The 26,433-nt window shown below is 42.5% G+C and overlaps 3 protein-coding genes across 14 annotated transcripts in view; 2 read left to right on the top strand and 1 right to left on the bottom strand.

The window, feature by feature from the left end:
* The window catches only part of TBXAS1 (thromboxane A synthase 1), a 237,370-nt gene extending 236,010 nt beyond the window's left edge, over positions 1-1,360 (top strand). For all 11 annotated transcript variants that reach the window (XM_064737262.1, XM_064737271.1, XM_064737289.1 and 8 more), the window contains 2 exons: positions 85-247; positions 848-1,360. In XM_064737262.1, coding sequence (XP_064593332.1) covers positions 85-247; positions 848-922 — 238 coding nt within the window. In that variant the 3' untranslated portion in view covers positions 923-1,360. The remainder of the gene's footprint in view (positions 1-84; positions 248-847) is intronic.
* Positions 1,361-2,169: 809 nt separating this feature from the next.
* SPIC (Spi-C transcription factor) overlaps positions 2,170-26,433 on the top strand; it is a 49,723-nt gene continuing 25,459 nt past the window's right edge. The window contains exon 1 of the mRNA XM_064737359.1: positions 2,170-2,196. The gene's annotated coding sequence lies outside the window, so the exon portion shown is untranslated. The remainder of the gene's footprint in view (positions 2,197-26,433) is intronic.
* Positions 7,101-22,425, bottom strand: LOC135460426 (protein mono-ADP-ribosyltransferase PARP12-like). 2 transcript variants are annotated; one of them, XM_064737244.1, is made up of 12 exons: positions 22,059-22,425; positions 21,132-21,273; positions 19,258-19,552; positions 18,209-18,307; positions 16,217-16,340; positions 15,360-15,555; positions 14,758-14,878; positions 13,374-13,470; positions 12,395-12,473; positions 11,065-11,195; positions 10,277-10,428; positions 7,101-9,393 (listed from the first exon to the last, which is right to left on the bottom strand). In XM_064737244.1, exons 1-12 carry the CDS (start codon positions 22,385-22,387, stop codon positions 9,125-9,127), a joined length of 2,034 nt encoding a protein of 677 aa, XP_064593314.1. In that variant the 5' UTR covers positions 22,388-22,425; the 3' UTR covers positions 7,101-9,124. The 2 variants fall into 2 exon arrangements, with proteins under 2 accessions (XP_064593314.1, XP_064593321.1); XM_064737251.1 differs by having other exon boundaries at positions 21,132-21,267.

Below are 26,433 nucleotides of genomic sequence, written 5' to 3'. Positions count from 1 at the left end.
ATAACCAGAATTGAGATTTAAATTAAAACATGGAATTGAGCAAAAAGCATTTCTTGAACTGGTTTCCATCTCTGCATCTTCTAGGTTTACAGAGGAGGCCAAGAAGGAACAACATCCTTTTGCATACCTGCCCTTTGGGGCAGGACCCCGTGGCTGCCTTGGCATGAAAATGGGTTTGTTGGAGACCAAAATGACTCTGCTGAGGATTTTGCAGAAGTTTAAATTCAAGACCTGCCCAGAGACTGAGGTTTGTACATGCAGAGGCTTAAAGATCACACTTGTTAACCTGAGGGAATTGACAGTGTCTTAGGTAGGACAACTGGTTTGCCTTTGTGACTTCTCTTCATTTGAGAAAATTGCCAGAGATACTTCCATAATAAGGAGAGACCAGGCATGGACTGCATGTTTCAAGCAAAATGTGATTTCAGATATATAATTTTTCCAACAAAAGGACTGTTACACAGCCCTGCCTTAGTGGAGAGCAATATGGCAAGGCCACAGGCAAAATGTCACAATTCATAGAGGGTGAGAATATGTGTACATATTTCACAGAATCTCAGCACTCTAGTATATGCCTATTGCTATGGACATTGCACCCAGCTCTAGAGTTTATAATTTCTTTCTGTTCAGATCTACAGCATTCCTGGGTAACCACTGCTTCAGCCTCTGGCTGTAAATTCTATTTAATATTACACCACCACAGCTGACTGTAAAACAAGCACTTTACAGCTTCCACAGTGATCCTGGTATGAACTGGTCCTCCAGCAAAAATGTCTGTCTGTATGTGGGGGTGTCATACACACATAAACAAACACAACTGCACATAAGATGCTCTTTTCTCTTTCAGATTCCTTTGCAGCTCAAATCAAAAGCCACACTTGGACCAAAAAATGGAGTCTACATCGTGCTGGAATCTCGCTAAAAGGGAATGTGCATCCTGAAGCTTTCTGGAATGAGAGCCTTTGTTAGTGAGTCACTGGGTATAACTGTTTTTCAAAACTCCAAGCACAGGTAGGAGCCTAAGTTCCACTGATGGTCAGTAGGTGCTTCCTCACTGCTCTCCTGTGGGACAGCCTCCAGTCACTTTTTAAAATGGGCTCCACAGCCTTTTTTGGATGTTTTCAAATTGCTGTGAATAGTATCTGCAAAGAAGCATCCCACTTTCATTTGCTTTTGTTCATCACACTTCTTTTCATTTATCTGTGAGAATGCTTTCCTCATGCTCAGTTTCCACAATTTACAGTAGATTTTAATTTCAATTCATTGTATGACACATCCTTCTCATGAACTTGTGAGTCCCTAGAGAAAGTCCCAAAGGCACCACAGTTACAGCAGAAGACCTGGGATGCAGTGCATTGGATTTTTTCATGAACTCCACTAACAATCAAACGCTGTAAGGCTCCGTGTTTTAAATACACTTAGATTAACGATTTGCACTTCCATCGACATGACAGAAGAATGAACCAGTAAATTCCAGCAGCTAAGACCAAAGAAATGAGGTGACAGCCATTTTTCTGTCTATTGAGCTGCTGTTGGAAAGGTGGAGACAAAGAAGATACAAATTTAAAGTAAGCAGGAGGACTGGAGGAAATTTAAAGGTAATCAGAAGCTGTTGGTACTGCATCTGCTTCATGGGGAGGCCTTTCCTTTCCAACCATTGCAGTTGGCACCACCTCTGTCTATCTTGAATCAAGGAAATTAAGAGCATGTGTGCACCAGAGCTGGTGGCAAAGGAGTGGAATCCAGGATCATCAGCAGCTCTCTTGACTCCTGTGACACTGGAGCAGGTCATGTCCCAGGTGCCTCACCCCCTCAGGAAGGATTCTGTCTGATTGCCAGCTGCAGCAGCCCCATGGATCCCTTCAAGCTGTGTGACTGTGCACATGCATCTTCCCAGCCAAAACAATTGTAGTTTCCACTCCTCACATTCCCTCTGTGCTACACTTCTGCAAAGCCTCCCCTGCCACAGCTGGTGTTGCACAAGAAGCTGGAAGGGGGCACAGCTGGGCCAGCTGACCCCCACTGCACACAGGGACATTCCACACCCTATGGCACCATGCTCAGCACATAAAACTAGGGGAAGAAGAAAGGGGGATGACATTCCAAGTGATGGCATTTGCCTTCCCAAGTCACTGGTGTGCCTGCTGGAGCTCTGCTTCCTGGGGTGGTGGAACACCTGCCTGCACATAGGAAATGGTGAATGAATTCCTTGTTTGGTGTGTGGCTTTTGCTTTAAGTATTAAACTGTCTTTATCTCAATCCATGGGTTTTCTAATTCTTAAAATTCTCTCCCTCATCCCACTATGGGGATGTGAATGAGCAGCTCTGAGGGGCTGAGCTGCTGGCTGGGGTTAAGCCACAACAACAGAACTGTGACAAGAGATGGGTGCAGTCCCAAGACCCTTTTAAAAAATTCATTTATTCTTATAGTTTTTCTTTAAAATTTTTGTATAGAACAAAAACTCATGCAGCACTATAAAAATAAGGACGCACCTTTGGTTCTTTGCAAGTCTTGACTTTCTGCCTGGCTGACAGAGTCTGCTTGAGGGTTCCTTAGGTACAGCATCTCTTGGTGATGTGCACAGAGAAGTGTTGCAGCAGCAGGAGGAAGAGACTGACTGCTCAGCTTCACTGCAAGGATGGAGCCATCTGCTCACTGATGCCTGGCTGGGTCCCTGAGTTTCTCTCCAGCAAGCATCTTTTGCTGCCTTCTTCCCACATGCTGCCTGAACACTGATCAAATTACTGGATCTTGTTCCTCAAAGACTGTCTCTCCTCTTTCATATATATTTTTTTAACATAACTGTATAGGCAACAGTGGTGAAGCACTGACTGGGGAAGTCTTGGAATTGTTCCTTTTTCCATGGAGCATTTCTGGCATGCTAAGCAGAAGTGCCCTGTTACAGACACACTGATTATATGAATTGCTGATGGAGTGATTGTTATTTATTTGAAAAGCAACATGCTGTATTTACCTTAGTTTCTACACATTATGCATAATTTTCCCCTCCTAGAAATAGTGTGCTAGAGGCTGATTTTCTGTATAGCTTACATACACAGTTGACAAAAAGCTGGATGGGCCTTGCCTAAAAACTTCCCACCTACCAGAATGAGCAGGAAGTTTATTCCATCTGAAGTAATCTGTCAAAGGCTTGTTTGTGTTCCTTACATGAAACAGAAAGTTGTTGTGTGCTTCATTTTTGACAAAATAAGCCAAGCCTAAATCAAGCTTTTCCCTTTTTTACCCATGATTTTGTATAAATTCTTCTTCCCAGTCTCTGCCTCTGCAGCTTGGTGGTGTGGGTGAGCCCTTAGCAGTGAACACTGAGGCAGAAGGCATGGGGTACCTCAGCCTTCTTCATGTTCTGGATAACCAGAGCTCCTGTTTCCTTCTGGAGAGGGCCCACAATTCCCCTGGTCTTCCTTTAATCACCCGCATACCAGTAGAAGCTTTTTTTTGTTACCCTTGACCTCCCTTACCAGATTTATTTCTATCAGGACTTGCTTTAGTTTCCTAACCTGATCTCTGACTGCTTAGACAATTTCTCTGTACTCCTTCTGTAGACTTCTTTTTTTGTTTGCTCCTTACTCATCCATTAAAGTGTCCTGGTATTTTTGCCTCACTTCTGTCACAGACATCTTTTTATGCAAATCCTTTCTTAGGTTTTTTTCCTTCCTGAGAAGCTGAGAGGCTCCAGGAACAAAATGTAAACAATGGTTATCTGCTGCTGTGGAATGCAACAGGTGGATCTGTGATTGGTCTCGTGTGGATGTTTTTGGATTTAGTGACCAGTCATGGCAGAGCTGGCTCTCTCTCTCTCTGTCCGAGCCAGCTGCCTTTGTTATCATTCCTTTCCTGTCTATTCTTAGCTTAGCTAGCCTTCTAAACTTTTCCTTCTATTTTTTAGTATAGTTATGATGTAATATATATATCATAAAATAATAAATCAAGCCTTCTGAAATATGGAGTCAGATCTACATCTCTTGCCTCATCCTGAAAACCCCTGTGACCACTCTCACACACTTCCTCTTTGTTGGGATGCATGACTCCTGATCTTGGAGGAAGTGATATTTGAATTTTAACAAGCTTTATTTGGTGCCTTGTCCTTCCCTTTAATCCTGGCCTGTAAGGTCTCAATCAGCTCCTCCTCCATCCCCAGGTCGAGCTCCATGGTCATTGACAGAGGGTGACACCCCCTTCTCATCTTCTCTGTCCTCCTCAAAAGCCTGTCCATTTCCACTCCAGCATTCCAGTCACAGGAGCCATCCCACCATGTCTGTGTGAGGCCAGTGAGATCACAGACCTGCAGCAGTGCACATCTCTAACCTCATTTTTTATTCTGCATGCTGCATATACTTGCAAAGAGGCATTCAAGTTGGGCTGGAATTCCTTTGTGCTGCTATTCAGGTGCTCTCCTGCTGAACTGTGAACCCTCTCCAGGCTCTGTGCATCTCTTGCTAGCAGTGGCATCAAACTGGGATGCATTGAGGTGCCTCTCCACCAACATAATTTCAAATACTGATGCCACAGGGAGAAAAAACCAGTCTTGAAGTGGCTGCTGCTGTGCATCACATTTTACAGGCTTGGAAAATGAACCAAGAGTCTTTCTCAGCTGCATCCACATTGAACATGGACAGTATGTGTTCAAGCAAACTCACTTGAGTCTGTGCTAAGGGGCTTTCAACCATTCTGCAGGCTTCTGGTTAGGAAGTGTTATGTGTTTTCTCTTGTCAGTTTGTAGCACTGTGGAACAGAGAAATTATTTTTGCATTTGAAGTCAGCTTTCTGGAAGTGCATCAACCCTTGCTCTACATGCAGGCTGAGACAGACAGCTAGAGAAGACAGGAAAAAGCCTGCCAACTTTGCAGGAATCCAGGAAGAGCCTCAGGCCATTTGTTCCTTCTCATTAATGGTTGGTGATGCAGTCACCAGACACTGCAGACATTGCACCAGGACACTCAGTGGTGCTGGATCTCATCCTGGCTGTGTGAGATCAGCAACACACCCAGAGTGAGCTGTGGCAGGGATCAGTGAGCCTCTGCAAGCACACATTTCCAGGAAAATATGGTTCTAGATTGCCAGCAGCTGTCCAAAACAGAAACTGCTAATATCACTGTAATCAAGGTGTGTTTGTGCACCTATATAACATGGTCCCAAACTGATCTTGAGCTGGGCTGGTTTTAGAATTAACTAAAAAAAACTCCTCAAAAAAACAAACCACAAAAAGATGTCTACCAAACACCCCACCAGAACAAAAGCAAAACAGTAACAACAAAAACCCCACCCCCAGCACTATGTTTATAATTGCAATAGCAAAACACGGCTTTATATCCTTAAGTAATGGTAACTGTTTAGCATTCTGGTACAATGTGCTTCAGTCAGCAGCAGTTGGGGCTAGGGAGGAACAAGGAAGCTGGTTTAGAATTCCTTTCCTCAGAAACAGCAAGTGTGTTGTCTTGCATTGCTGAGCTGTGAGTTTGTTTAAAATTGGGCATGTCTGTGTTACAAATGGGTTTTAGTCATTCTCTGACAGCTGATACGAAGCAAAGGCTGCTTGGTAAAGGAAAGCTTCCATTAAATATGTCTTCTGGTCTTTGTAATGATGACAGAAAGCTGTCATTATGAAATGGTATTTTTAATGAAGATGCTGATAGGAAAAAAGCTTTACAGTTTTGTACTTTAAAAATAGTATTCTTAGAAAAACAGAGTTGGGTGGCAGAAATTACTGTGCTTCATGGATTGTAAATTGGAACTTTCTAGTCTTACCTGGAATTAAACACCAGAATTTCCTGTCTGTGTGCGATACTTCAGGCAATGATCACCTCATTTCCCTTTGTTAATCATCCTGGACATAGCTTCAGCTGATACCAGACTCTTCCATGTGTTTACAGCAGAAAGCAGGGTAAAAGAATTTAAAGCTGATTTATAAACTGTCTGTCACTGCTTGGTTTATACTGGCCCCACTCACTTTCTTCTGACCTTGAAAAATCCCATGTTTCCAAGATGTTTTTCTCCCTGCACTGCAGGGAGCTGCGGCTACTTTCAAGGAGGGAGTATTCCCTCAGTTGCTAGGATTTCTGCATGCAGAGATGAAACTGTGATGGGCCTGAAGCGAGAAGTGCAGTGGAGCTTTGGAGGCCATGAAGTCTATCCTTGGACCAACAGGGAAGCAGCAGTTGTGCTGCCCATGTAACAGCCATCCCACCCGGATCTTCTGCTGGAAGAACTCCAAGTTAAGCAGCATTTCTGCAATTCCCACTTGCCCTTTGGTCCTAAGGCAGCCCTGGAAGCAAAGCTTTTCTCCAAGCCCAGCAGCACTGAGCACCTGCTATCTGCCATCCACCCAAGTTGCTCTCACCCACCAGCCCCTGCTCTGCCAGGCTGCAGGTATCCAAACTGGATACTGCCACTCCCTTGCTGCCAACTCTTAGACAGGATTTTGGCACCCACATAGCATAAAATCCAGTCAGAAAATCAAGACAAACCTGGCTCCAGGTACCCCTCATGAAAGGTGCAGTGAACTCTGGCTGGCTGCCAGGCCCCTCTCCAGCACAGCAGAATCAGGGCTCACAAAGCCCCGGGCTCCACACCCCACTGCTGGCACAGCAAAGCTGTTTGGCTTCTGCTGGCTGGGCTGTCTGCCTTGCCAGGATGGACCTGGTACCAAAAAGGAAACAACCTTCACAGCTTATCTTTCTCCTCACATGGCGTGGGAGTGAGTGACACATTACTGCACTCTTCCTGCTCAGTGGCTTGGTTTAAGTAGCCAAAAGAGATACTCACTCAGAAAAGAGGATCAATGCTACTTTTTGCCCCAAGTTTGGATTTAATACAAACATCTCTTTAATATGTTCATTTCCAAATGCAACCGAAACAGCTGTAGAGGAATTCCTACTGCTTAACAACAACCTCTAAATTTACAAGTGTATTGAAATATTGTGATTTCAATATTGAAAGAGAGAAAACCCTCAGAAGGAGTTTACTGGCTTGAGTACCTGTTTATTTACCATACACAAGAATGTTACTCCTGCAGTTTCAAAAGCGGAAAACATGGTAACTTTTCTTTTCTGTGATAATGGAGAAATAACAGACTACAAAGTACAACAACCAGGAATTTTATTCTGTTTTACTTACACTCATACACATACAAGAATCAAGTTAGAGGTTTTAAAAATACAATAAAAAATATCAATAAAAATATTCCAACTTTTTGCCTGAAAAAGAATGTTTGTTTCAATTTTCTGGCAGAAGATTAACATGACTTTAGCTATCCTAGTTCTTACCTGAAATTCTGCTTATGTTCAGAGGAAGAAATTCAAACAACCAGTATTTTCATTTGCTATTAACATGTAGATGAACATGGGTTTTGTTTTGGCAGAAAAACTTACTCTGAACAGACAGGAAATCTTTCCTACATAACTGTTATCCTCCTCAAGGAATGTGCTATTTGCTGACAAGCTCTTTTGCTGACATCAGATTTATCCTTTATGTTCTATTACAAATCTTTCAAAATAAGTAATACAACCAATTTGCCTGTCCCTATTCTGTGTTGCAGTGGGATTAAACACAAATAGGAGATACTTAAACACAAATGGGAGATATTTAAACACAAATAGGAGATATGCTGCAAGATTTGCAGTTTACAAAAAAGGAGGTCTGCACAGCTTTACTCAGCTAATCATGGCCAGGCTCCTGGCTCACAGTGCTGAAGTAATAAAGAGTTACCCAGTGAACACCTGTCAGTCATCATCCAGATGAGTTAAAAAGAAGTATACAGAATGTAGCTGAAGATGAGCTTTTTTAGGTCATACAGAAAGTATTTCTTAAGGCTTCTGCAGCACAGTATAGCTAATTTATAGCTACTTTAGCACGTTAATCTTATGATAAAGTATCTATCTATGCATCAGCAACTTTAATCGTAAAAAAATATTTGATAGCTCAAGTTTTTTGATTGCACACATGTAAGCTGACTGTTCAACACTACTATCTCTTCTTCTGATATGAATAATTAAATATTCAATCTAATTTTCAGATTTAAAAGGTTTCAGCTCTGTGGCTGAAGACAACTTCCTAGGTAAGCATGTTTTTCTTGAAAGAAGTCCAATGACAGCTTGATTACATAGGAAATCTGTGAATCTCCTGCACCCAAAGAGGCAGAACAGCCAATGAGAGGCACTCACTCACCATCCTTCCCAGCAGCTCTAAGGGACCCATAAAGTTCATCCACAGAACCAAGGTGCTGATAATCAAGCAGGACAAGCAGTATGTTTCCCTCCTAAGTGTGATATTAAATAACAATGTGAGTTGCCTCCTCTGCTCCCTCCACAGCACCTGCCAGCACTCTTGTGTTTGTAGGCACAGTGAAAATCATGAAAAACTTGTGTTCTCACACGTGAAATACAGTATTTATTTGATACAGTAAATCATCCGAGTCACACAGCACCAAGCAACCTCTGTTATGCTTGTATCTTTGGTAATTGTTTTAAATGAGAAACTCAACAAGTGAAAATAAGTCTCTGCTCTTTTTCAACAAGCAAGTTTAATTTTTTGAGGTTTTGTTGGTGCAGATTAAGTAAGAACAAAAAAGAAGAGTGCTACTATGAATTTATGCAATGAGTTGAGCACAGAGATTGTACAATCACAGTTGCAAACACCTGAATGTCTACTGTTACAGGAGATAGATTACTAAAAAACTGTATTTTATCCAGTTTTGAGTTAAAAGATAAACAGGTAGAGGGATAGTGCCTCTGACAAATGAGCACGAGTAAAAATCTATCCTGAAACAATAACTACAAACTGTTTAAACTTGGCAGTGATGGCCAATCCTCATGCTACAACCATTAGCAATTTCTTCTAATAAATTTATAAAAGGCTCCCAGGGTAGGGTAGGGTAATGTGAAAGCTGCTACAAATAGGATACAGAAACAGGGTTTTAGGAATTCTAAAACATCCTCTGTGTCTTTTTATGCTTTGTTTTCTATTACACAGAAAAGACAGAGAAAAAATGTTTCTGAGCACTCACCTATGTGATCACACAGCTTCTTCAAAATCAATTTTTCTCTCTCAAGCCAAAACTAAAAAACTGTTTAAATCAGTTAAACATAAGGATGACAGGTTTTACTGCTATAGAAATCTTGCTGATACCTGGTATTCTATGAGATACTCTGGATAAATCTGCTGCTTCTCAAAGATGACAAAGATAGAAGGGTTTGAGGGGTTATTGACACAACTGTCATAGAATTTTTGGCTGTCCTTCATGGGAGGCCGAACATAATGAGAACTCCCAAGAGTGAACTCCCCCACCAGCACTCGGGCCAGGAACATGGTCTTGGTGTTTGAGTCTGTCCCACAGTAGTTGTCAGAATAAGATGCATCCCTTGCAAAATAGCTGCCTGCAGAAGAGACAGCAAGACAGAGTTTGTCAGACACTAAAGCAGCAGGAACAAAGTGATACTGTGTGAAAATGAATTAATAAACAAACCCATTAAGCAATTCATGAACAGCCTTTCCAAAGCCTTCACCTGTCCTCTATGTCTCTCTTAGTGGAAACAACCACTATGCACTTTTTTGTTTTCACAGCACACATATTAAAAACCAATGTTTAAAACGTTACCATAATCTTCTAAAGGATTTCCTCCTAACCCTAGATGTCCAACTCCCCCACCATCACCACAATTCCTCTCCTGGCAGAGGCCACTAATATTCATCAGCACAACTGGACTTGATGATCCTTGTGGGTCCCTTCCATGCTCAAAATACACCGTGATCCTCTAACATTTCTGAGAGTTACAAAGTATTCAAGCAGAAAGGTGTGTAGTCAGCCTGTCTCAGCTTGATGTGCTGGTAATTTCTTGTACATAGGACAATATGGAAGGATATAATCTGCTAACAAGGCAAAAAACCTGTAACCAGAATAGCATTTAGATTCTTGGGGGAAAGAAAATAACAAACAAACAAACAAACAAAAAATCCCCCCAAAAAATCAAAACCAGACTAAAAAAAGCCAGGCTGCTTTTCTGTAGAAGTTGGGAGAAACTGGAACAGCAGTAAGCCTGGAGTCTAGCAGAAAACATCCCTACATCCCTACAACAGAGGCCAGGCGTTTTAGAGTGCCTTAGCTCCAAATGACCCTTGTGAAACTCAGCTCTGTGTCCCACATCATGACACAGAGAAGCCCAGCACTGGCCAAGTACCACCTTGTAAACTTTAGCCCTCTGCAGTGAGTACTGAGAATTTTTAGCAAGTCAAGGATTACTGAAGGAGCTGAAGAACAACCTTTGCCGTAGACTGTCCCATGAAGGCCACAGATTCTCCAGTCAAAGTTTTGCTGGCAGATGGCATCAATGTCTTTTTTACTGGTCCCATGAAATAAAAATCGCTCATCTGCAGCCTTTCCACCATTGCTCTTCTGCATTAGGTCCTTCTGCCTGCAATGAGATGCAGAATCTTTGCAGTTCCTCAGTGGCTGTCCCCACAGGTTTCAGCTACTCAGAAACAATTTTACACAGTATATTCTGAAAATCTTTACAGTAAGGCCTAACCTGGGCATACAAACAAGTTTTCACATTATACATAAATGCTTCACTGCAAATGTTTTCTTTCCTTCACTGCCTCTGGAGAGAGAGGGAGGAATCTCAGTGTTATTTTTTTTCCTTGAACACCGAAGTTTCTATTAAGGCTTGCCCTCCACGAGTTTTGCATTTAATTTTAAAGGCAGTTTCAATTTTGACCAGCTGCAAAACACTGTGCTAAATGTGACTCATTATCAGCTTCAAGGTTTCACTGGAAGGAAGCTGTCATGGACACAGGCCTGGCAGAAGTCAGGAGCAAGGATTCCTCCCACACAGCCCCGAATCTGACTGTTCTAAGCTCTGTGTCTTGACTGAGCTTTGGCTTTGTTGATACCTCTTATCTAAATGTTGATACTAGGTAGGTATTTCAGTGGGAGAGTGGTAGCAGAGGCATTTCAGGAATGCATGTTCTATCTTTAGCACAGCACATACAGCTAACTGCAGAAACAACAAACACCATGCACACACACCAGAGCAGGGTTTTACCCTTACCATTGATACAGCTCCCAGAGGGATGGGTTCTGAACTCTACAGATCTTTTTAATAGCTGCTTTGGGCATTGTGCGCTGAAAGTCCACTTTGACTTTCTTGTATTCTTCAGAAGAACAGTCAAGCTCAATCAGCTGCAAGGAAAAGTTTGAAAAGTTACTTTGGCACGCTTTTGTGCAGCCACTCAACCCCTCTTAGTATCTGAGTCCAGATATGCATGCATGCATCAAACAGTATCTAAATACATAGCAGAAATGAGCACATAAATAAGGAATTGAGAATTTATGTTGCAGAAAACCAGAGGATCTTTTTATTTTATACTCCTGACAGCTAGTGAACACAAACTGCACTCACTGCCTGTTGTGTTTCTAAATCAATTGGAGAGGCTTTAGTCAAACAATTTTAGGGAGAAACATGGTCCTACTACTAAAAATCAGTTCCTTACATGACAGTTCTGAAAGCATGCAAAGCTTACTTGCATATTTTCATAGGAACATTAAAAATGTCAACATTAGTCTTGTTTCTTAGTGACAACTTGTTGAGGATTTGCATTTTTGCAAGTTAGTGATTTTTGAGCATCAGATAGTACCTTTTCTGTAGGCACAGTTACTAGAATTGACAGAGGAGCTGGTGGAAGCAGAGAGGAAGTCAGAGAAGGTATGCCACACATATATTAACTGGGTGAGTTACAAAGGTAAAGACTGGAATGAATAAAATAATAGTAAATATAATAATAAAAGATCCCATCCTGAACAAGCTGCCCTGAGAGGTTGTGGAGTCTCTGGAGATATTCAAAACCTACCTGGACACAATCCTGTGTGACCTCCTCTAGGTGAACCTGCTTTAGCAGGGCAGTTGGTTTCTGTGATCTCCAGAGATTCCCCCTTCCAAGCCCAACCATTCTGTGAACTCCCCTGATTTCAGAGCAGCTCTCCAGAGACACACAATAGCTTACAGCTAAGGGAATGGCTGCTCTGAACCTCAGAGGCATCATTTACCTCTGATGCTTTCAGCACATGTTGGGGCATCAAAACTGTGCATTTTGGGCACCAGTACCAGTCTTGTTAACACAGCAAATCTGCCAAGCCAAGGGATTAATAGTAGCAGTGGAAGTCCCTGCTGCCACAGTTTTACTGCCACCATTTGTTTAAATTTGGGTCTGGTTTCACCTCCAAGTCTGTCCAGTGTGGTATCAGGTTTAAATTTACCACTACCTCTGTATTATGCTACATAGAAACAGTCATTTATAAAGCCAGAAGAAACAGTGAACTTGTGATGGAACAAACCTTACATGACAAAACTGACAGAAAGAAAAAACTAAAAAGCTCCAAACCTTGAATCCCAGTTCAGGCAGGGCAGACTTGTCCCAGTGAGCTGGAATGTTTTTAAAACCTTCTGTATGTTTAACACCCCTGTAGATTATAAGACATTACAAATAGACAATTAAAATAAAACTAAACATGACATTTTATGTACATATTATACTAAACATTTTTGTCAAGCTTAGGAAGAATATAGGCAACTGAACATATCAAAAAATATTTCAAAACTGTCATTTCTGTTCAGCATCTGAAAATATTTGTTCCAAGTCATTGTGTCAACACTTATGTCAGAAAGCAAGATGCCAAATTAAAAAAAAAAGAAATATATACTCTAAACTAAACACATAAGGATTTCTCTTGCAGAGTTGAATGTATATATATAAAAGCTGTAATTGACCAGGGGAGGTAAATACAAATGCATCCAATATCACATCAGTGTGACTGAAACAGGATAGATACAGCCCTCTCCTGTACTTACACCCCAATTTTAATTAGTGTGTTTAGCTGCTCTTTTCAGTGTTTAAGCAAGGAATGTGTGCTGCAAGGGAATGTGCAAAAATGGGCTGTTACCTGCAGCTCTATCTCCTTGCAGGCTCCCACCTTTTGCTCTACCTGTAACAACTACTGCTTTCCTTTCAGATTGTCTGGCTGCTCTCATAAGAATTTTTCTGAACTTGCACTTAGCTTTGAAAATTAGTCATCTCAGAAAGAGCTAGTACACATAAATACACTGCTACATGTTGAATTATTTCCTACCTTCCACACTTCCTGTGGCCAGACCCAAATTTTTTTCACCACAGAGGTTTCTGAACTGATTGAAAACTGCTGGCCAGGCTGCAACACTGCCCTGGCCAGACATGGCTGTAGGAGAGGTTTGGCCCTTTCACAATTGCCTTAGCAGCTACTTCTTCATCCTGCTTGCAGCCATGGAGGATTCAGCATTCACAAAGCACTAAACCCATCACCCCAGAATGAGCAGCTGTGGTTTACCTGGCTTTTGTCTTTTCAACCTCTGCCTGAGAGACAAATTTAGGTCTTCTGCAAATCTTCCTCTCTGTTTTGTAGCAAATGTTTTTCTGCATCATGGCTGAGGGAAAAAAAAACAAACAAAATCCCATGAACAATCAAAGGTGTTTTTGAAAGCCTTCACACTGCAGCTACATTTGTCACCAAGTTGTTTTGTCAAAAACATAGACAAAAAGGCTCCCTCCTCCTCATTTTGCAACTTTTTGGGATACTTTTTTCCTACATTTAGTTGTAGATTTCAAACTCTGTAACCACAACCCAACATCTATCACAGACCATTTATTTTTATTGGCCACCAAGAGAAACAAGTCACAGCAACCTGAATTTTAGAGGCATTCCTTCTGGATCCTGGAAACTCTGCAGCTATTGTGACATCATACTAACAATTAATTGTCAGTACCAGCCAGGACAATGAGGCCTTATCTTCAGAGAGAGATACACAGGAAAACAAACAAAAAAACCTCTTGACACCACCAAGCCTAGAAGTGAAGTTCTTAAAGACATCTACACTGCATATATTTGCCTAAGTTACTAAAAAAAACCCAAACCTTAGAAAAGGGATTGATTCACTATGCAATTTTCACTTCTAAGCTGGCCAAGTTTTCCCAGTATTGCTTTTGATTGAATCACAAACAACACATAACACGTCCTTTCTGGTTTTTTGGTTTGGGGTTTTTGTGTTTGGCTTTTTTTCATGCAGAATGAGATAGCAATGAAAAGCTGGATCAAAGACAACTACACCAAACTGACAGTCCAGGCAGGCTGATTCTCATCACTGTTATACATAATTTTTGAAAATGATGACAGCAAAAGCAACAGCTCAGAGAGGACAATGCCATCACAAGTAGCTTATATTTCCTGAACTCTTGGGAAACACTTCGTCCTACCTTGACATAGTCAAGGTGTTTTCTCAGCCTTTGCAGACAGGATGAAAAGAAAATATGTGCAAAAATCTTGCAATGCTAAGCACTGTCTGGACCCTACATTTTGTCCAAGTGGGGTTTTTATCTGCAAACCAGTGATTAAAGTAGAGCAGAAGCTGGCTTGTCAAGTCTTCTAGAAGTTCCTCAGCATTTGTGTTGGTGCCAGTATCAGTGTCATACTCAGGACTTTCTGGCAGACATTTTGAAACCTAGCACAAGAACTCCTCAAAAATAAAAGCTTTGAAAGAATAGAATGCCACTCTACTTATGTGAACAGCTCTTATCCTGAGAACTGTGATAGAAACTCTGTAAGCATTGCAATTCAAAGTCCAAATTTCTCTCTTTTATCTCCTGTAATAAGGTAATTCAGAACCACAAGATATCTGGGAAGGACAAAACACAAAAACAAAACAAATGCAACCTACACACAAAATTTATTTCATATTCATGTCTTCCAGCTTTGAAGGTCATCTTTGGAGAACTTTGAGTCAAATAAGCTTTCTCCAGGTCATCACTGCAGACAGTAGCAGCTGCATGAAGATCATCCTGTCACACCAAAAATAGAGAGAAAAAAAAGTTTCTCCTGGTCTGTTATAGACAAGCAAGTCTAAAAACCAACAACTCTTGTATGTATGGTGGCTGCAGGATATATCAGTGTATGAGAAATCCTTGATTTACAGTGACACATTCACCAACTGGACTAAGCAAGATGGCAGAGTACCACTGGACCTTCAGAGAAGGAGGCTTTTCTCAGAAGCAATGGAAAAAATGTATTATTACTGTGACCCTATCTGAAACAACTCACTGAATAGTTATCTGATAATATTTGTGACTCATCAGTGATGAGTCTCCCACCTGAACCAATCAAAATCACAGGGAAAATTCCCCATTAGGCCTTTGATGTCCATCTGTATAAGTGGGAGGAAGAGGGTGACAAAAGAGGGGGAGGATATAAGCACTGTGCACTTTTCAGTAGTTCTGCACTTGTCACGCAGTGTTATGATCCTCTCCATTTCTCCACACTTACTTGTTTTCCATACTCCTGCCACGTGCCATACTCATCTTTCCAGTACCAGATCCATTCTGTTGTGAGGATGAAGTGAGGGGGTTTGGTCACAGAGGAGGCTGTAGAAAGACGTCTGACTTTTTTCAACCCACAGCACATGTCATGAAAAGAGATACTGAATGGGAAAAGGAACTCTTCAGTAAAAGCACAATCAAATCTATAAAAAAAAAGAGGGAAAAAAAATCAGAACTGTTTGTGAAGCTTTATTCATAGATTCAGAAGCCCACTACAAATGTGCATATAAAGTCAATCTCACCCAAAAGCAGGACACAAAGGTGCACTTTTCACTACAATGTGTGCTTTGCACCTTGCACTTTTCACAACTCTGTATGCTAGCTCTATTTCATGTTTGCACATATTTTGCATTACAGTACTATGTCCCACATTGGTTCTATGGGCAATGATCATAACCCACTCCTAAATCGGAACACTGGAAAACAGGCACTGCCTTCTCCTTGCTGACCAGCTATTTTCTAAAGAGAACACTGACATAACTTAAGGAGGGCTTCAAAGAGCCTGTAACATAAGAGGAACAGGTAATTTTCCAGCATGGGATGTGGCATACTGGGATGAGCCCCTTCCAGTACTCTCTTTATGCTATATAACCAGTTCCAAACTCTGAAAGGTATTTCCATATTCTTCACATGCTCTGCTCCCAAGACGGGGGCAAATCCCATGCAAAGTGAGGTCAGTAGAAGAATGTCAAATAAAACTGCTTATGCAATGACTACATTAGAATTGCAGCAATTTATAGCCACTAAGGATCTGGTACAACACAACAAACTCCAAACATTACTAACTTTTATAAGAGTTTATACCTGGCGTTTTTTGGGTCACAATATGCATCTTCTATTTCTTCCATATTCGCGAAGTCCTTCCAGGTATTACCCTCAGAGTACTGCCATCTATATGGCAAGTGAAAATGGGTTCTGATACACTTTTCTGTAAAAGTTTAAAAAGAAAAAGAAGTAGGAGATGCATTATTTTGACAGGCTATGAGAGAACTCCAACATTCCAGGGCTGTGTACCCAGCTGGTGAAATCATCACAAGGATAGCTAGGAAAGTGTTCACCTATGGCACCATTACAAGCAATAGTTCAAAATTTTTCAGCATAAGCAAGCAACACTTGAATTTTTGGGCTTAGGTAGAAGTTCAGTTTTTGTATGTACTAGACTCTCTTTGCACAATTTAAATTGTGCAGATCATTCTCAAAGAGACAAAAAACGATCACAGGCTCCTACAAGGCTATTATTTAATAAATAGAAAAAAGTGTATTTATGATTTAACCACTAAATCACAAAGTGGTATTACTGAGGAAAAATCCAAAGCCCAGCAATGCAGTTTTAAGACAGAAGGACTGTCACTGTTTGACTTCAGATGGTAACTAAGTACAACACAGCCATTTACTCCCATTTCTTTCAGTGAGATGGGGAGAATGGGAAAAGGGTAAATCTGTGGGCTGAAATCAGAACAGTTTAGTAACTGAAACAAAATAGAATATAGCAAGCTCAAGTATATATGCATATATATATATAAATATATATATACATACTCTGGTATAACTATAATGAAGCTAACAAAAAGTGAGACAGGAACAAAGCCCGATAAATACAAGTGATGCACACATGATTGCTCATCACCCACTGACTGGTGCCCAGCCCCTTCCCAAGCAGCAATCAGCCCCTCCAGCCAACTCCCCAGTCTATATGCTGAGCATGATGTTCTAATGGTATGGAATAGCCCTTTGACAAGGTCAGCTGTCCTGGCCATGCTCCTTCCCAGCTTCTTGTGCAGCTCCTCACTGGTAAAACACAGGCAGATGAAAAACTCTTGACTTTGGGTAAGCACTACTTAGCAACTACTAAAGCATCAATGTGTTATCAATGTTATTCTCATCTAAATCCAAAACACAGCACTGTACTGGCTTCTAGGAAGAAAATTAACTCTGTCCCAGATGAAAGCAGGGATGTATCCACCACTTATTCCACAGTATTTATACCATGTCTAGGTCCCACACCTTCCAACACAACCCAGTTAACAACCATCACCTTTCCCCTCTTCTGAAAAATACACAGACATCATTCCTTTAGTCTCAAAGTCCTTTGCCCTTCAGTAAGTCTCCAAGAGATCCAGCAGAGCAATGGTAGCAGTGAGCCAGGTATCAGAGTGTTACAAGAGTTCAAAGTGTCAATGGGCAGTCACTCCTCAACAGGAGTGAAGGTGACATCACCAGTGCACATGTGCATAAACACCAAGCTAATTTCCACAGCAGAACAAAAGGAAACTTAACTCCAGGCAAAGTCAAGGAGAAACTGCACCACACCTTCATACAGGGAAGCATTCAGTACACAGGTCAAGAACATCAAGAAAAAAAAAAGGATGACAAAAAATCAACAAAAAATCTGGTAAAGCAGCCTTGTTCCTGGACACCCTGGAACATTTTGAAAGGGAGACAGCTAAGACAGATGGAATAGAAGAGTACGAGAAGAAAAAAACTAGAATTCAGAGTATCTTTCATATCTTTCCTGTTTGGAAATATGACTCTTATCATTCAGCAATCCCTTAGGTAAACACAGGTGGAGTAGCCAATCTTCAGCACAAGCAGATTCCAGAGCAAAACATCTCCTTTGTTTGGTGTGCCAGGTCAAACACTTTCCTACAGCAGTCAAGACAACAGTGAGATTTAACTAAACATAAACTCACAGAAAGTTTCCCCTTTCTGTGAAAGATGTCTACCATTTCCTCTTTATGACAACAGAAAAACAGGTTGGACTTGACACAGTCTGTACTGATACTTGAGACAACCTACCTTTAAAGCCACAACCTCTGTACAGATGATGTAAACATATCTGTTCTGATTCATCCTCCTTTGAAGTTGAGGAATCCCGTCCAGCGCTGGGTTTTCCATCTAGAGGGGGGAATTGTAACCATTAACACACTTCAGATCAACAATGCCTCTTAAAAGTGCTCCTGTCCTTGGAAAGAAGCCCAAAGGCAATGATTGTAACCACCTAACTGCACTCAGCCCCAGAAAGACAAGGAAGCCTTTGATAAACTTGGGGACTCAAAGTCCCCTCCCGGTATCCGTCCTTTCTGAACTTGATTTCCCTCTAACTGCTGAATTCCTCAGACACAGATTTTTGCTATCCCCACAAAACGAGAACAGAATCCAATTCCTTTATACTTCCAGATGGACTTGAGTTAAATGTGCATTCCACACAGCTGATCACACTGGCAGCTATAAAATACAAAGTTTCAAAATCTGATACTTTGTAAATTAAAGCACATTAAGGGAAGGAAGAAGGAACTGCAGGCAGAACAGCAGAGATGAGCATACACACTTGAATTCTCCATTGTGTTATCCTTCCTTTCCCTGCTAAACTATACTTAACTTACAATTCTAAACAAATTCAAAAGAAAAGTGCAAAAAAAAAATTACATTTCCAAGAAATAACTAGGATACTGCTGTTTGTGAATTCTTGTGCCAGACAATCGCTACATTAAAGAAAAACAATTAAAAAGTTTATAATCAGACAACCACTCCTATTCTTAAACAGATCTCTACCTTTACGTATTTTACCTAAAAAAACTCCAAAATTATAGAGCTCCCTACTCCCAGCTCCTGTTACACTTATTTAACCCCAAGTTTGAGAATTTTATAAACAACAGCACTCTGTTTCTCAGGAACCTCTCTTGACTTCACTTGTCAAGACAAAGATCTCTGTCAATGAGATAGGTACAAGCTCCGTCCTCGTACACAAATCAAGATGTAAATTCAGTTTTCCTAATGATACCAGTGAAAATATTAAATTCACTACCACGACTCTTCTGATGTATTCAAAAGATGATATTATTTACCTTTGCATGGTGAAGATTTGGCATCTTCTATGTCATACATGCTTCTGTTGCCATTTTTTATGTCATACATGTTTCTAAAAGTGGAAGGTAGTTTCTTGATAATGTCTGAGCTCATCCCCTGTTTCTCCAGTTTCTCAAAACATTCTGGATTTAATAAATCATGGGATCGTTTGCAGCTGCTGCCAAATCTGCACTGACCCCGCAGAAAGTACTGGCAAACATGAAGTTTGGTGCAGGATGTTTTAAAGGAACAAGATCCATAAGGTCCATCACCTTTGTTATAATGCAAGCAGACCTTGGGAAGGAGATGAAAAAAAGAATTTAAACGTCAAAGTACAATGTGCTCCTTTAGACTGTTTGAATCCATGATTTTTAGGTTTTTTATGGCTACAACGTGCATACATTCGCTTTTGAAAGAAACATTTCTTCTTTCTTTTTGTTTTCCAAATGATTACTTGATAGCTTTTCCTTTGCCCTGCTAATGTTTCGAAGGTCTTTCAAAACACAACATTCTTACAGACATTCTCAAGATGGGATTTAGTGCTAAATCACACCTCTAATTTTCTAGTTTTGGAGTTTTTTTGACTAAGAGCTACTGAATCTGACTGGGATGGAGTTAACTTTCTTCACAGCAGACCATACCACACTATGTTTTGGGTTTGGGACCAAAACAGTGTTGATAACACATCCCTTTGGTCTGTCTGGGTGAGCTGTCCTGGCCATGCTCCCTCCTGGCTCCTTGTGCCCCTCCTCACTGGCAGAGCTGCAGAGGCCTGGGACTGAAGGTAAGCACTCAGTGGGTTGCCAACGTGATTTTCATATTAAATCCAAAACACAGCCCTGTTCATGATACCAGTAAGAAAATTAACTCTATCTCAGCTGAGCCCAGAATAGATAAACACCACACAGCCTCTCAGTCACTCCCTGCAGGGCTGAGATAAACACAGTTTAATATGGCATAACATGAAGAGGAAATAATAACAATGATAAAAGAACAGACAAAACAAGAGATGCACAATGCAATGCTCACCACTCACTGACCAAAGCCCAGCCAGTCCCCACCAGTGTGGCACCACCCCTGGGCCACCTCCCCCCTGCTCCACTGTTCAGAATGATGTCACATGGAATGGAGTATCCTTTTGTCCAGTTTGGATAATCCTTTTGTCCAGCTTGGGGCAGCTGTCCTGGCTGCCTTCCCTCCCAGCTTCTTGTGCAGTCTATGGGCTAGCAGGGCAGCGTGAAAAGCTGAAAAGTCCTTGACTTAGAGCAAGCACTGCTCAGCAAAAACTAAAACATGTTATCAACATTGTTTTCACCCTGAATGCAAAACACAGCACTGTATCAGCTATTAGAAAGAAAATTAACTCTATTCCAGCCAAAACTAGGAAAGGGTCCAAACTGGACAAAGGGATATTTCATGCCACATAATGTCAAATAACAGTGGGGAAGCGGACAGAGAGAAGGTGAAAGAAAGCGGAGATGGGTCCTTCTTACAAGGTAGCACTTGCTCAGAGACCTATTGGGTATCAGTCTGCTTTGAGGTGGTGAAGCAGAAGTGTCTTTGCAACACTTTCCTCCCCTTTCTACACTGTCTTTATCTCCATTCACAGGTTTTGCCACTTCAGTTCTTCTTGTTAATGCTCACCACCTCTGCTTGTGACAGGGGAGTGAGGAGTGGGTGAGGAACTGCTCAAGAGCTTAGCTGCCAGCCAGGGTCAACCCACCACAGGCGAGAACAGAGGATGCAGGTTTATTTTTAGATTTGCATTAAGCTAACGAAATTGACAACCAATATCTCCACATCTGTCAAGCCTCTTCTACGTTGTGATGCTCACTGAAACACAAGACTAAGAAGCTGTTACAGTAATACTCACCTCTGGTAAGAGGGAAGGGTCATTTTGAAGCAGAAGCTGGCAAAGTTCATCATGGTTTAAATGCTCAAGTCCATAGTGCTTTAGAACACGGAGATTGTGGTCTGAGTGGAAGCTGTGAACAAACTTGCATCCCTTCCTAGAACTCAAGAAACCCAAGATCAAAATGACTGGCATTATTTTGATACCCCATGGGCATTACACTGAACAGTGGAAAAGCACACCAAATTAGCTAGGCTCCCAAAAGTCCACATTGCTCATCTATAAAGCCATTATGTGATTTGCAAAGCAGATTACATAATTACTCTGAAGATAATTGCCATGCTACTTCTGATTCACAGCCATTATAGCCTCAGTGCACTCTGACAATATCCACATTTTTGACCTGCAGCTCACAACCACGAAACCAACAAAGCTCCAGAGCACCACTCCCTCTCAGCCAATGAGTGCATCCACCAGGGTCCCACAGCTCAGGGACATGCGGGGACACTCAGCTTTAGCACACTGCCCAGGGTCCCACAGCACAGGGACGTGAGGGGACACTCAGCTTTATCTCATTGCCCATGTCCTGCAGCTCAGGGACCTGTGGGGACACCCAGCTTTAGCTCACTGCCCAGGGTCTCACAGCTCAGGGATGTGCCACAAAGTTCATCATGGTTTAAATTCTGCAGCACAGGGACCTGAGGGGACACTCAGCTCTCCCTGGCACGGCCCTGCCCACGGGGCAGGAAAGCGCCAGGGTGATGAGCCGGGGAGGAAGTGCTGCTGTGAAACCACCGCCTGTGTCTGCCACCTTTGCAACAACACACACGCAAATAAATAAAAGCGGGCAATGAGCATTTCCCAGGCGGAAAGGCCTTTACTGAGAGCTCCTTCCCCTGAAGGGGCACACCGAGCCCCCCGCCATGGCGGCCGCCCCCCGCCCCTCACCTGGCCAGCTGGTTACGGCAGAAGCCCTTCAGGTGGTACTTGCAGATGTGCAGCTGCCCGCAGTGCCCCGGGCAGCCCGCGACGTGCTCCGGGCACAGCCGCACGGGGCTGGTGGCCACCACCACGGCCACCTCGGCCTCCGCCGCCGCCGCCCGGCCGGGCCGCCGCACCAGCGTGAAGCGCCGCGCGTCCCGCAGCACGGCCGCCAGCTGCTCGGCTGAGGGCCGGCTCGGCAGCCGCCGCTGCAGCTCGCCCTGCTCCAGGCAGCCGCCGCTGGAGCACAGCACCCGCAGCGCCTGCACCGTCAGCGCCGGCACCGTTAGCGCCATGGCTTTCTCGGGAAGCCCCGCCCGGGAAAGCCTCGGAAACGGAAACGAAAGTGAAAGATTCTGAGAGGGAGCGGGGCCGTCTCGGCCCGGAGCCTGCTCTGCCCCCGCGGGGGAGTGCCTTGCTCTGGGTGAGCCGGCGGCGGTACCGGGGCACGGCCCTTCGCCTCCCTCCTCTGCCTGACTCTTAGGATGTGTTATGAACAAAAATTCGGTCAATATTTTTTTTGTGAGAAAAAGTTACAAAAAGGCAGCCAGATCTGTCTCTGCCAGGGTTCTGTGTGCTTTGTTATTGTAATCACGGGTCATTGTAGCTTATCACCCCTTTTGTAAAGGCCCTGGCTGGGGTGGGGTGATGGCCCTTCCCCAAGGCTGTGTTCTCTTCCCAGCATAGGGAAGACACCTGAGAGGGTGGGGGGGGTTATGCAAAGTGACTCCAAGACCAGCATGCTTTTGGGACCCCGACTCCAAAATGCAACGAGAAAACCCTAAAAACAACGAGCCACCTAAGAGTTGAGAGACTGGAGTGATGTCCAGATGTGAGGAGCCAAGTGCTGAGCCTGCAGAGATGCGGAGTCCCTCTCGTCCTGACCATGAGAGTTGTCCCCGGCGGAGAGACCAAGCCGGATAAGCTAGAAGGGGCAACATCTGACGGGGACCTCACGCCCTAAAGTCCCCACGAGGACTGGATCCCCGGCTCTGCCCCTAGTGGACGGAGCTGCGCTTATCCTCCTCCTCTGAGTCGCCCTGGGAGATTCGACGCGGACTGCAGCCCTGCCGAGCCGCCCAATCCTGAGCTGATCACTTTTAATAAAGGCAGTATAAAGGAGAAGAAGTCTCCTGCCCTTGTTTATTTCAGGATGTAGTGACTGTTTTCAATCACACGTCAGCAGCTGGGAGATCACACATTTCCTGTAGGAAGAAGCAGGCGCAGGGATGAACGGAGCATCAGCCAGGTGAATGGAGCTTCACCGCCTTAAGTTACAGGGAGAAGGCTGGTGTCTGAATTCGGCCGCCAAAAACATCTGTTTATGGTTTCTGACCTGTGCCACTTTTCTGATGATACATCGTGAAGGTTGCTCTCACACTCCTTTCGTTTCGATATCTAAATTTAAATCTCGGTCATGGTCACACATCTGGACACACAGCTGCCCTGCTTGCAGTGCTCACGGTGGTACACTGCTGCTTCTGCCTGCCCAGCAGCCTTGGCATCAGTGTGGCCATCAATGTCCTCATCCTCTAGGAACTCACAAACTCTTCAGAAGGGTGCCCATCTTTTAATTAAGTGCCTTTGTCTGGGTCAATTTGGCACTCCTGGTTCTGCTTCACAGTCACTCATGTGAGATGCAGAGCTGTGTTTCGTGTCAGGTACAAACAGGCGACGTGAGTACTTGTGATTGTGATATGTGTGGACACTGACAATGGGATAGTTGTGAATTCTAATAATAACTGAGGAAAATAAAGCATGGGAAAAGGCCTTTGAACCTATCTTTTGTTTGCAATTAACCCTGGTTGATTTAGGAGCATTGGAATTAAGGTGTTAAAGATCTTGCTTTTTGCTTGCATTTAATCCATAAAAAGCTCTGCAATAATAACCTTTTGAAGTATAATTTTAGAATGTTACTTGTATCCTTGAAACTATAGCTTTAGAATATATATAAAGGAAATATGCTTATCTCACGCCTTATTGAAGCAGAGAAAAGCAGCTTGAGAAAGGAACATGAACATCACCTCAAGGGTTTATGGTTTCGACCAAGGGAAGCTGGACATCACTGTTATGAGATTTATAGTCCTTGCAATTAAAAGGTGGACGCACATCTGGGGAGCTGGACCCCACTAGATGGGATCAGTCTTTCTTCTTTCGGAAACTGGACCATCACCATCTGGGGATACTCCTTTGAGATACATCCTGAGAAATTGAAATCACAATAGTGTATAGAATTGTGATGTGATAATTTGGAATAAAAATTGCTGATGAGTAAAAGATTGGAAATAGAAACTGCTGAGAATGCTTATGAGTACCCCTATAAATACCTGTAAGTCCCAGCAATGGGTGTGCAGTTGGAGGGAAAACTTCCCCCACTGTACCCAGCACTGTATTGCTCATACTTTACCATATCAAATAATAAATTGATTGCTGCTTGAATATTGGCCTAGTCAAGCTTCTTATTCATAGCACTCAGAAGCATGCCTTAAATGGTGGCATGCAATGATACAAAGTGCCATCATTTCAGTCAGACTAGCAGTAGAAGGCATAGGGACTCTCACGGACGGTGGTTCTCATTAACAAAAGTCCTGCCTCCTTCCTTCTTTTGCCGGTCCTGTTCTGTTGTGCCTTTCCCCTTGCCTCGCCTGACTTCCTGCTTGCTCTGTGAGATCGGGGAGGAAATGACAAAACGTAGAATCTAGACAAGCACACTGAATGGAAAAACAGCTCTACTCAGTCAGGGTGCAGGTACAGGTCCATAGAGATCTATCTGTAGCTTGCCTGTGGCAGGCCATCAGCAAATGTTTATGTGAAAAATGCATATTTTATGATTGGCTTTTCTCAAATATTAAAATGAATATTATATGTGTTATGTTAGAAAACTATACTGTATTAATTTTCTTAAGTAGTGTGTTAAATATAGTTTTAGGTTATAACATAATGTTAGTATAGAAACTATGCTATGTAAGATACTTTTTTTAAAGAGAATAGAAACTATGCTATGTAAGATACTTTTTTTAAAGAGAGGACTTGGACTGAGATAGCAGCCACAGGACACCTAAATCTTTCAGAGAAAAAGAATTTATTTCTCCATTATCAGAAGAAACAAACTTTGTCCTGCCTCGCTCAACCCTGAAGATGCCATTAGGATTCAGATGAAGAAGTTGACACTGACCAGACAGAATCCTGTGTTTGAATGGAATTTATGCTTCATGTATGAGGTGTATGAATATGCAACAGGCTATTGCTTTTAAGGGTTAATCCTCTGTTAACGTGTGTCTTTTTTGGGCTTATTTTGCACAGAAAAAGGTACCCGGACTGTCTGTAACTCTTTGGTTTTATTGTCTCATATTGTCCTAATCCTAATCATCCAAATTTTTATTAGTCTAATTATATTGCTATTTTTATAACCATTTTATTACTATTAAACTTTAAAAAAAATTAAAAACAAGTGATTGGTGTTTTTCACAGTTTAGGAGACAACATGAGAGGCTGGAGTGTCACTTGTTCTATGGAAGTAATTCCTTAGCTTGCACTGTCTTTGTCATCCTTTCTTCCTAAGGACAGAGTTTACCTGAGGGGCAGACCTGCAGATGGGAACATTTGTCACTGACAGTCACCTGGTGGTAAGGCACATCAAAGAGAGAGATCACACACCACTGGCAGTGATTGACAGAATCACAGAACAGCTGAGGTGGAAAGAGGCCATAGGAGGTCATGTGGTCCAAACCCAAATCCAGCTGTTTCATCACTGAAAGACAATATGGGTGGAAGCCTCCTGATTTTGGTGTTTTGTCTAATGATCTCAAATTATTGGCTAGCTGTATACTGCCCCATCAGTAGGAAATCAGTCTTGAGTGAACCAAAACTCAGGGAACCCTTTAGCATAAAAAACACTGAAGCAGCAGTGTACTTGATAACTCTTGTTCCCCCCAGCATTTATATACTTTTTCTGACCCAAAATCCATCCTATCAAACCAGCTCCCAAATTTTTACATCTTAAAGATCTGTCCCTGTATCACTGTGTTGTCCAGGTAGCTTTGTTTCAACTGTATCTCCCTTTCACAATTTCTTTCCTCGTGCATCTGAAAAACCCCATTTATTGGCAGAAATATGGCAATTTTTTAATTATAAAATTGGTATGAATGACTACACTAATGTCAACATTATATAGAGAGGAATACCAAGAAAGAAGAGCAGTGTAAGATCGGGGTTGGAGGGGTGTTTTCAGGTTGCTTTACACCCAATTCATTCCAAAGTGTTGGTGTGTGTATCACAGGGAAGTTCACAATGCTGTTTCTGCTTTGCAGGAACTCCTGAGTTTTTTGAGGCTCTATCATTC

This window comes from Zonotrichia leucophrys, chromosome 1A (genome assembly GCF_028769735.1).
Source record: "Zonotrichia leucophrys gambelii isolate GWCS_2022_RI chromosome 1A, RI_Zleu_2.0, whole genome shotgun sequence".
In the NCBI taxonomy this organism is placed as follows: Eukaryota; Metazoa; Chordata; class Aves; order Passeriformes; family Passerellidae; genus Zonotrichia; species Zonotrichia leucophrys.
Note: the sequence above shows the minus strand (reverse complement) of the source record. Positions and strands in the feature narration are given on the sequence as shown.